Source organism: Artibeus jamaicensis, unplaced genomic scaffold, assembly GCF_021234435.1.
Source record: "Artibeus jamaicensis isolate MK-2021 breed Jamaican fruit bat unplaced genomic scaffold, CSHL_Jam_final contig_332, whole genome shotgun sequence".
Classification (NCBI taxonomy): Eukaryota; Metazoa; Chordata; class Mammalia; order Chiroptera; family Phyllostomidae; genus Artibeus; species Artibeus jamaicensis.
In genome coordinates this window covers 6,156,343-6,168,431 of record NW_026521788.1, presented here as the reverse complement: position 1 = coordinate 6,168,431, position 12,089 = coordinate 6,156,343, and the positions used below count along the sequence as shown (strand labels likewise).

Genomic DNA, 12,089 nt, shown 5'->3' with positions numbered 1-12,089 from the left:
TCTTGGCACCGTGTCTCCAGACACCTCGAGAGTTCGCCCCTGCCCAGGTAAAGCTTTGGCCAATAAAGTTCCATCTTAAACTCCTGAAAGCTTCCGACCATGTGTTGCTTGTGTTGGTGGATGCCACACTCTCAACCTGCACAGGTTACTGAAGTTTAGTGTACATTTTTAGGAATCTCAAGGGAAAGAAAACATATTTATTAAAGGCCCTGTCTCGAAAAAAACTCAGTGAAGAAAATTCTGAAACTAGAGTTTCTTACCTCGCTTTGATGACTTCACTTAGGACTTCTGTGAAGAACGTGAACACATCAAAAACAGCCATTTGTTTTTAAGTATCAGTTTTTATTAAAAAGTGCATTTTGATTAATTTATGATCTAGGTAGGCTGTTAAGATATCGGTATACTCTCTGCATAAACTTTACAAAGATTTAAAACAAACAAAATTTTAAAAGCCTTTTTATTTCCTTCACCATTATTGTTTTACAATACAAATATCACCTTGTGAACACACATACACACAAAAAAGCCCTACGGAAGAGAGGTCTGCTGCACACAAAATACAGAATGGACATATATACTTCTTCATTCTTAGAAAACTATTTTGTTCTCCACATTGGCAAGTGTAGAATACTTCCCCAAACATACTTATGTCAGGAGTAAAACTTAAGAGTTACATGCAGTTTCTGCACATATATATTTTAAAGAAATAGATCTCTTTTTTGTTGTTCACCAACAAAATTGTCGTGAGAGTATGGATAACTAATTCATACCTTTCAAGTTTTAGTTAAGTGATCATTTTCAAAACTCGCTTTAAAAAAAAAAGTATTCATGGCTGTTTTCATTGTATAGTTAAAACTGAATTACCAAGTAGAGAAAATAATTTAAGTGGCCCAATGTCATTGCCACCTGCTCACAATATGGGAACAGGCTTGGACTTTCTAATGACAACCCCCCCTCATTCTTTAATTCAGAGCAATTGAAAAACCACAAGCAGCCTTCTGATTTAATTTAGCTATAAATGCAAAATTGAGCAGTGTATACATACATTTATACTTTCGTGGAATACTTTATATTAAATAAAAACATTTAAGATCGCCTACTGACCATACAATCAAGACAAGAAAGGCACTAGAAACATAGACAAATTTCTCTCCCAAGAAGCAGTTTTAAATTTTAACTCTCTTCTCTTTGACATGTAAAAATCTTTAAATTTGGTTTTCATAACATCATTTGAAAAATAAAGTTAGGAAATACTTAGAAAATCACTTTATAACAGAATCTTTTTTTTTGCACTTTTTGACACATTGTCTCTGCTGATTTTACAAAACCCAGTTACTAAACCTTTCTGTGTCTGTCATTTTTATTTGAGTATTGGTGCAACAGGTAGAAAGATTTCAGAATCGAACCCCATTCAGGTGCTTAGAAACCTTCATAGAGACATTTGCTAGAAAATGGCTTACAGCCCAATCTTTGGGGCAAGAGATATGAAAAGTATGTTTTCCCAAGAAAATAATACGCTTTATTTCCAGATGTGACTGGAAAGACCAGAACTGATGATATAAAAGCTTACATTTATGCTGTTGTATCATATACAAAGGAAGGTGGTGGCTGCAGGTTATGTAAATCCCAGACTCATGAACAGGAAATGTGTGCGGTGAATGATAGGTGAAGTTTTCTTTATTGTTTCCAACGCAGGTCCTTTGGAGAGAAAAAAAGATCACAGTGCTGACCAGGTAACTCAATAGGTTAAGTCAAGGTAATTGTTGAAAGATAGTAGGATTAGGGAGGTGTTTATTTTATGGCATCTTCTCTCACAGAGTTCTTAGCACTTCGGACAGTTCCTCGTTCCCCAACTTTGTACGGCTGTTATGTATCATTCGCCAACCGGCTGTATTTCACTTGCCTCCTGAGGTGGACTACTGGCCAGGGGAAGGGCCAATGGTAAGATCGAGGTACAATTCCTTGGACATTCTTTTCAAAGTACTGAAATGGCCTGTACCACCACACTCTGGCCAAGAGGTTCATCTGGGAAGCTTCTTTTAGCACCTACATCAATAAAGAAAGGAAAGCCTGAGTCAAAAGGAATGATTAATTTGTTTCAGCCCCAAAAGGAATATACATATTTTTCTCATAATCCTTCACTTAAAGGTCAAGTATTTTTTACATTATGGATCACAAAGGGACCCAGACGGCCCCCCGTCCACCCACACAGCCCAGAGTCGCACCATCAGCCTGCCCTCGTCTGCACCCTGGGAACACCCTAGTAGGAAAACAAGTAACTCCAATCCCAGGTGTGCAAGGAAAACGCGTGGCTTACTCAATCTCGTTTGTAAATAAATACCTCAATTAGCTTTTTAGTTACTCACTCTTCTACAATTAAAATGGACAAACCTAATTAAATGATTAAGTATTAAGCTGGTGAGGAGCCAAAGGTAGGAAGAGGGTAGGAATTCAAATCAAGCAACAGGTGGGCACAGATTAGTAAATATTTTCCGAGACAATGAGAACATGACACTGGTTCTACAAGGATGCATCTCCCATGTCATTATAATCACACACTTCTTGTTCATTTTTGATTCTCAAGTGGATCAGCATCACAAAAGAATATAATCTTAGTTGACTGTCGCTTAAGAGAAGAGAAAATTAAGACATCTGTGCATTTTTTTTTGTATTTTTCCCTGCTGTGCTGGTTAACATCAACCCTGGAGCAATAGAAGCTAACGTCAAACAGGGGAAACTCACTTGCTGATTGGCCATAGTGTGGTACCACCAGAAGAGTCTTGTGGTGATGTAATACGCCACCACCACGTCCACAGTGTAGTGGTCATGCGCTAAGAGAATACAGAAGATTCCAACCACGCTGAGAAGCCAGCAAATCCAGTGGTACCACCAGAGTCGTCGAGGCGAATCTGAAAAAGAGAAGAAATTTGTAATAATCATACTATTCAAGTGCCACCAAGGACACCCAACCATACCTCTGCGACTATTGTGAATGCAGTTACCTTGGGTCTTTCCTTCTGAAAACAAATCCCTTGGGCTATCAAATCTAAGGGCATTAGCTTATCTGTAAACCAAGGTTAGAACGGAAGCATCTCATTTTATAAAGTGACTTTACTAATTCATATTTGGCTGTTACTTGATTCATATTTATGATGAAGTAAAAAAATAAGGACAGATTATGTATTATGATCCATTAAAAATGGATCATTAATACGTTTGTATTAATTATGTACTATGATCCATTAAAAAAATTAAAAGCTGCCAACAGGTATTTAATTTACCCATAAATAAGTTGGGGTTACTTCTTTATACAAAAATCAATCCCTTGGTCTATAGATTTCTACACATGGACTAAGCAATTATCATCGATACAACTGCCTTATATGCTTTCCAAGCTCTGCAACCGTATATATACTACCCTGAGAGTCTTTGAGATTTACACTTCTGAAATACAAACGAGGGAGACTCCAAATGCCCGGGAACTCCAGTTCAAGTGCATCTCCAATGGCAGGGCTGTGCCAGATAAATACTTGTCTGCACCACCACTGGGAAAGCACCTGAGGGAAGCATCAAAATCTCAGTGTGGGCCTTTTGGCCTTGTATTCTCAACAGATGGGCTTCAGAGGACCTGAAACTCTAGGCAAGAATATTGTCTGCATGTGGTATGCCCTCCCTCTCTACCCCAGGGGATATCAATTTCAGGATCTTATTGGATTCTCTGCGGGTCTAAGAATCAGTCATTCATTCCATCAATATTTATTGAGCAGGTACAATGTGCCCAGAATAGAAACTGCTCTCGGTGATGAGATCAATGGTACAAACCAGGCTAAGGGCCTGCCTTTGTGCAGAGGTCCCTTCCTAGTAGGGAAGAGAAACAAGAAACATAATCATGACTAAAAAAGAAAATTATACATGATGTTAGTAGTGTTGAATGATACAGAAAAATAAAAAAAGTTGAAAAGGATAGCAGAATCAGAAGGATGAAGGGTGGTTTGTAATTTTAAGTGAAGTAGTCAGGGTAGGGGTCTTGTCATATGTATAGGGCTCCATATTCCATTTCCAGAAAAATTTGTACCCAATACCTTAATATAGCAACCAATGGTAGCTATCATTCATTCTTTGTGCGACTCGTATATTACAAGTGTGTATGCATGCCATCTATTTTAATCTTTACCACCTGTCCCTCACCATGAAATAGCTATCCATATCTCATTTTAAAGATGTGGAAACCAAGACTTAGAAAGTTTAAATGTTTTCCCCAAGGTCGCAGTGTTAGTGATAGCACCTGGATTCAAAAATCAAAGCTTGTGACCCAATATGGCACACTGCTTTATCTTCCAGAAGGACCTAATCCCATGAAAAGATGTCAGGTACCAACCAGCAGGGGGCAGAAATCCCTCCCTCTGGGCTGCTGGTATCAGGTCAATTCTGCTCCCATTTTCTAAGCCCAGTTACATCCTAGTACACAGGCTATACCATGCCCTGACCATTCTGAATAGACATTGTTAGAATCTACCCTATTTGGTCACATGCTAAGTATATGACCCTTCTCTCTCTCTCAGTGCCCTGAAGCCCACCTTCTCTTCTGCTGTGTTCCCTTAGTTTTTTTAAGATTAAAACTGGGCATTCACCCTTCAGTCTACTACCTGTCTCCTGACCACCCCTCCAATCAATCCTGTTAACTGCTGACCCTTCTTTGTTAATCTCCCTCTGACCCCTCCACTTGTCTCCACTGCCCATGCCATCCTGGTGGACAGAGCCACCACTAACTCTGTCCTGGACGACAGCGGCAGAGAGTCCCCTCACTTTGGTCTGCAGTCTGCACGCTCTCCAGCCCATGTTGCAAACTGCTGCAAGAGTGATTCTCCCCTCTAAAAAAGGGTAAGAGGACACCACCCCACAGGTGCAGCCCTTCCATAGACACCCGATCTCAGACTCCTGCCGGCTTAAGGCATGCTCTGTGATCTGGTTCCTCATCACCAGTTCATTCTCATTTCTCATAGTTCCCTCCACTCTACATTCCAGCCGTAGTAAACTTCCAACATGCCACACACTCCCAAGATACCTGTAGGCTGCAGTGAGTGTCCCTCCTCTGTGGTGTCAGCAACCTGGTTTACTGGTCACTCTTCATGGAAACTGCCTAATGGATGCTCATTGAGGCTGTTTCTAACAGTGGAATACTGAATACAACTGAATTTTCTACAAGTAGATAAATGAACAATGTAATCTGTGGTTCATTTACAGCAGTGATTTTCAACCTTTTTCATCTCATGGCATATATAAACTAATTAGTAAAATTCTGTGGCCCACCAAGAAAAAATATTTATGTGGATCTGACCAAAAAATAGGTATCATTTTGATTCATTTACACTGGACGGCTCTTGTTGCATTGGTTGTCATTTTTCTATTTGACAATCTAAGGGAAAAGGGGTCAGTGCCCCTGACTAAATAGTCAGGTACTGCATGCTTTAAAAATTCTTGCAGCTCACCAGTTGAAAACTGCTGATTCATAGTGTAATACCAATAGCAATTAAAATGAACCAGAGTCTCATCTCAAAAACGTAATTGAGAGAAAAGTGGCAGAAGACTATATGTATTGTGATACCATTTATGTAAATTTACAAAACCAGAAAACAATAACACGTAGCACAGAAATATGCATGGAAGTGACAGAGGAAATTGGGGGGGGAAGGGATGAAAGGCTTTAATCATATATTAACATTTTATTTGCTTTTGTATTTCATAATAAAATATTTTAAGTATGTTCTTTGCCTTTTTTATTTATTGATTTTTTTTGAGAGAGAGGGAGGGGAAGGGGAGAGAGGGAAAGAGAGAGAAACATCTATTTTGTTGTTCCACTTATGCACATGTATTCATTGGGTGCTTCTTTTATGTGCCTTGACCAGGGATGCAACCTTGGCGTATCAGAACAATGCTCTAACCAACTGAGCTACCCAACCAGGGCCTGTACATTTTTTAAAGGAATTTTCCCATTTAGTGTTTGCCTCAGTGTTCCTGAGCCCATGGTCTCTATGAGGGTGCAGACATCACTGACCCACTGCCGAACTCTCAGCTGAAAGCACAATGCCAGTGCTTGGAAAAAATGGCTACTAAAAATGGCTACTATCATCTTCTATCATCCAATCAGTTCCAACACTAGGTTTTTGTGTCTTTGAGATTTCCTTCTGGCTCCTTCCAGCAGCTGTGAAACATCCCGATGCCACAGCTGACTCTTGAAGAAACAAGAGACTCCAGCCCGGAGCAGTGACTCCTTCCCACAAACATTTCCCCGGGGCCTGCAGAGCTGAGCACGGTGGTGAGAGGAGGTTCTGCCCTCCTAAGCCTCCAGCCCTCCTTCAGCAGACTTTCGGTGAACCACAGGAAATAGCAGGAGAGAAAATTCTAATGGAAGCCTGTTCTAGACTTACACTCTTTGATAAATAAGTAGGTGAGTGTGAGCATGACCGTGTGGCCGCTGTACAGATAGTCTCCACACATGTTATGAGAGCCAGTGATGGACAGGCCGCCGCCAGCGATGAGCTTCATTATTCTCCGCAGCTGGGCTTCCCAGTCTCCAAAAAGCTGGTGGGGAAAGAGAAAACAAGAATCCTTATTAGCCCACATGAAACTGTGCTATAATTGCTGTTTATGTTTGGAACTGAGCTTTGTGATTTGTGACTTATAATAAGAAATATATTATTTGGTCTTTGTCCCTGTTCCTGGCACAGAGCTTCGAAACCCTTTGGAATTTCCTAAGTGATAAAAAAGACAAAGGTGTCTTTTGTTATTCATAACAAGCCACTTTCGATAACACCTGAGTGGACCTTAATGCGCTGACTTTGGGAAAGCCCCTGAGGATGGAGCCAGAACCAGCCAGGTGCTGAGAGGGTTAACACTTGCAGTCCACGCCCCTCCGTGTCTGGGCCAATCACCAGTGGCCAATGACATCATTGATTAGCCTGATAAAGCCTCTGCAAATATCCCAAAGGACCGGGTTTGGAGAGCTTGGGAGGGGAGTTGGTGGTGAACATGGGAGGAAACTGGGAGAGCGGGACACCCCAGAGAGAGCACATGCCTTCCAGTTCACCTCGTCCTACACCTCTTCATCTGGCCTTTCCCAAGTCACACCATTTCACAATAGACTTCCAATCCAGTAAGTAAATTGTATTCCTGAGTTCTGTGAGTCACTCTAGCAAATTTTTTAAACCAGAAGAAGAGGTCACAGGAACTTCTAATTTACAGCTAGTTGATGTGAAGCAAAGGTGACCACCTGGACTTGTGATTGTCATCTGAAGTGGGAGGGCAGTCGGTGCTGACTGAGCCCTTAACCTGCGGGATCGGACACAGTGTCCCAGCAGGTAGTGTCAGAATCGTGGTGGGAAAACCCAGGTCACACTGGGTCACAGGAGAGTTCAGTGTGGTTATTGAGACAGGGTAGACCTGCAGGGTGGCCTTGCATTTCAAACTTTGTATTAAGACATAAACTCCCCCACTATGAAGTCTATCCACTCCAGGTTTACTGTTCCTTGGGCAGCCCTTAGAAAGAAATCATTCTAGAGAAGAAGCATGTAGCTCACCCATTTATTTTTATTTTTATTACACTGATAGAGAAAGACTGACCAAGTTGCTCCTCTGCCTTTGAGGGGGGGGAGGAATTAAAACTCTAGGAAAAATGGAGAGCTGTATTTTCACAAGCTTGGCCTAGAGGACTATTGTTCTGTTGCTAAAGCAGCTGAAGAGTGGGGCAGGCAAATATACAAACAGTTTCTCGCATGTGATTTTGGGGGATCAAATTGAAACCAGGAACTGAGTAGGATGCACCTTCCATCTTCTGCAGCTATAAGGAATGAGCTGCATGTTTTTCCTTTCGATGAAAGTGAAACAAGTTTAAGAATAAATCTCCCTTTTTCTGATACAAATCTAGGCTGGGAACTAGAATAATAAGTGGCTTGGCCAATTCCTCACTGCGATTTTCATTTGCTCTGTCAAATGAAAGGTCTGACTGTCTATATTTTACGGTTGTCAGGACTCTTAAATTCTGGCTGGCCAATTTAATCACCATGATCCTGTTTCAACATTTAACTGATAATATTACAACTTTGGAAAACATATTTATATAAATATGAATTCATTATAATTTCCCTTTACATTTTTTTATCAAGACTTCTAGTTAAGGATGGCAGGCACAGAGCGTATGAATCTCCAAATTCAAAGGGATCATTAAATGCCCAGCTCAAGAGAAGAAAACAGACCTATACAGCAAGACTCAGCATCATGGAATTTCCGAAACTGGGAGCAAAGAAGAAACCCTAAAGCTTCCTCAGATTAAAAACAAGCTTCACATGAAGGATCCAGAATCAGAAATATTCAAAAGCAATATTGGAAAACAGAAGGCTTTGGAAAAATGCCTCCAAATTCTGAGAGAAAATGATTTCCAACTTAGAATTCTATATCCAGCCGTCTTATTAACTAAGCTCAAACTAAGGATAAACTAAGGCCATTTTCATGTACACAAGATTTCAAATATTTACCACCTGTGTATGCTTCTCAGGAAATTACAAAGGAGAAGAGTCAACACAGAGAAGGAAAACACAGGACCTGCTAGGTGCCAATAGAGGGAGAGCGAGAACTGCAGGGGGCCTTTCCTGTGAGCCTTCCAAATGCACAAGCCAGAGTCTGGAGAGTCGTCTTGAAGGAGATGCGATTAACGGAACATCCAATGCCTCTGAAGGTACTGACAGGAGTCACAACGTAGGGGTGAGTAAGTGCACAGAAAATGACTACAGTAAAAAGCATGGCAACACTAATTCTACAGGAAACAAAATATTGTGCAGAAAAGGAACATTACAGAAGACTACATGACTTGGCGGGGAATAGCATTTACAAAACTGTAATAATGTAAGCACTGAGTATTGGGTCAAATCAAGGACAAAAAGCTGCACTGGGAAGGCAGAATAAGAAGCGTGAATGTGTGTTGATTTATCGGTGGGGAGAGAGGGACAAGGGAAGGGTAAGACCCAGAGCACCTGTAGGCGGGCGGGGGCGGGGTATGAGGATTCGAAATCCTGGCCTTTCACAACAGGAAGTCAGTAAGAGAAACAGCCTGCATTGGCAATCACAAAATATAGTGCTGTGTCACTTAGAGACCTGAGAGTAAACACACACACACAGACACACACTCTGTAAAAACAGTTAAAGATATGAATGAAGGTAAAACTTTAAGAGTCTGTTAAAAGAGTTTCAAGAGTAGAAAAGTGGGTTGGAGTAGGTTTAGGGTTAGGGGGCTACTGTTTCTCATAATGAGCCCTGTATAATCATTTTATGTTTATTTTGCATCCATATATAAACACAGATATTTTTTAAAGTTTTAAATGGAAAGTTTGATCTAGGTCTGTCATAAGAATGAATGATATATAGAAGAAAATTATGGCAAAAAACTAAGGTAACTCTTCAATTTTTATTACTTCAAATTGTCCTTCCGAAACTCTGTGTTTTGAAAACTATAAATTGTATTCGCAGGCAGCATCACCCCATAATTTGCCTCCTATTTTAGCAGGACAATGTTTGTGGCGAAACCGTTATGTGTAGGGGAGGGGAAAATTACGAGGTAAACTTGGCATCAAGGAACAACAGCCAAAGATGAACGCTGCATTTCTTACAAGTGCTCTTAAACCTCCTAAGCTTCTTTTTAAAAATATCTTTCCGTACTTGCCAAACCTCTCCAAGGGGGACCCCTCTTTAAGCTTAGTCAGGGATGGAAAAAAAAGGATTACAGCTGCATAAAAAAATTAATTATGTTTTGAAAAGCAAATAAGTTAAAAGACAAATAACAAATCAATCAGAGCAGAAATAAGTTAACATCTTCACTGTGTTCACAGCACATATAAATCGAGGGTAAAAACCACTCTAGGAAAACAAAATTTATCAAAGGACAAAGGGTATGACCAAGTAAAGGCACAGACTCTGTCAAATAGAAATGAAAATTAACATTAAGAGGAGTTCACTTTTCCCCATACCAAATCACCACGGCCAATCGCAGGGCAGGTGCGATGCCACTCATCTCAGACGGCCCCTTTAAGAGGAGGGGCCGTGGCGAATGCTCCTGCGCAGAGCAGGAAGCAAGGGCAGCAGCAGTGGCCTCTGCAGCAGGCGGGCTTGGCGAAAATCCTGGCTCTTCTACCCATCAGCACGCAAGCCTAGGCAGCCCAACCCCTCTCGGCCTCAATTTCCTCATCGACAACTGGGGGGGGGGGGGGGGGGGTAGTGCAGTTACCACAACTGGCAAAACCCTCTGCAAAAATAATCATCAGTAATGACCAGCAACTGAAATAGTTGATAACTTCTGACTCAGTTACATTGCCTCTAGGAGTTTGCCTCAAAGAAATGACCCCAAATATGAAGAAAAGCTTTATGTACAAATATCCCACTACAACATTATTTATAAAAGCAACAAGCTGGAAACGACCTAAATGAGAGATGTTAAATGACTGTATCCCTGCTATTAGAAGCCAGGGCCAGAGCCGGTGACGGTATGGGCAACACCAGAAGACTGCTGTAAACACACGCTCATCTACTGAACCACAGTCCGAACTGATTCAAATGCCCAGATTTCAGACTATAGTGATACAAAGGCACTGAACAAGGCTATAAATGTTATTACATTATTAAAAATAAGTTTACAATGTTGTGTACTTTATATAACATATTTTCTTAAGAAGAAAAAAACAAAGCAATTGTTATAACTACGTTCAAAAAGCATGCACAGAAAAAGTCTAGAGTTGTGCACATTGCATATTAACAGGGTCTGCATGGAAAATGTTAGGGTTTCTCCCAGGCTCTGTCCCGATGGAACTTCCGTTCCTGCTCCCTGGGCTCCAAACACAGGGACTCTCTAGGAGTTCTGCAGTTCTGGGGCTTCAGTGGCCTTTGAGTATAGGCAGGAGATATGGAAAAAGGGAAAAAGAAGAACTGAAAAACAGGAAACTCATGGCTGGCTCTTTCATACTTCTCAGTTTGGATTCCTCTCCCAATTGGCCAGCTACCATTTTTCAGAGTCTTCAAAGAGTGCTCCATTTATTCTGCTCGGTGTTATCTGGCCAAATTCAGTGGGAGTCGGGATGGAGTGTGCTTACTCCATGGTGACTGGGACTGTAACCTCCCACCAGCAGGCTTTTTGATGTTCATGTTTGACGAGAGATGCTTTGGGGGACGTTGAGATCAACACTTTCTCAGTGGACAGGCACTCAGAGTTATGACAAGAAGGTCTCATAGCTACACTAGTATGTGAATTATAGTCTCCTATGGTCACAGAAAAACCAGTTTTCAGTAAAAATAAAGTAAATTTCTTGGCTGAGAAATTAAGTAAAATGGCCACATCACTTAAACAACAACAGCACAGAAAGAAACTGAGAGCCACAGCAGGTAGGATACGCTTCTGAATGGCATAGACCACTGTGTACAGTTCAAGTTGGTGAGTTAAAAAACAGGTTTGCCAACATGTTGTTTCAACGCTGTCTGTTTAACAGAATGCTCTGATCGTAGTCTGCTCACCATCATTCCATGTGCAGGGATCCTAGTGCACTGGTGAGCAGGGACATTCCCTTCAAGGAGAACCTGAAAGCAAAGCTCATCGATGCGATGCTGCATAAATCAATGGCTTTGGTGTAACTTTGACACAGGGTGGAAAGTATTATAGAGTAGAAATGCTCTCTACTACAGTATCATCCTGTACATTCCCAATGCTTTACTTCGCAGTGGCCCTGAAGAATCAGCAGGGCTTCCTGGGTCCCCTGGCTGTTCAGTGTCACAGCTGGGACTGTGACCCAAGTGCTCCGACTCCATGTATATATGGACCGTTGCAAACTGCATGCTGCCTGTGCACGGCCGGTCCCCCACAAGCCTGCATTAACTGAGAACGGGGTACATATAAAGGAGGGTACCTTACAGATGTAATGAACCACTATCACACACCATTCCAACAACCATGAGCAGCCAGATGTCTCTCAAAGTAGTCATTCACTCACTCATTCACTCATTCATTCATTCATTCATTCAATAATTTTTTTGTCTCATTCCTGAAGAACAATTTT

General features: G+C 41.3%; 1 protein-coding gene across 1 annotated transcript in view; it reads right to left on the bottom strand.

Annotated features, from left to right (window-relative positions):
- Positions 1 to 440: 440 nt before the first annotated feature.
- SGMS1 (sphingomyelin synthase 1) overlaps positions 441 to 12,089 on the bottom strand; it is a 93,319-nt gene continuing 81,670 nt past the window's right edge. Inside the window, exons 4-6 of the mRNA XM_037159867.2 lie at positions 6,429 to 6,582; positions 2,743 to 2,909; positions 441 to 2,046 (exon numbers count right to left, since the gene is read on the bottom strand). Coding sequence (XP_037015762.2) covers positions 1,867 to 2,046; positions 2,743 to 2,909; positions 6,429 to 6,582 — 501 coding nt within the window. The 3' untranslated portion in view covers positions 441 to 1,866. The remainder of the gene's footprint in view (positions 2,047 to 2,742; positions 2,910 to 6,428; positions 6,583 to 12,089) is intronic.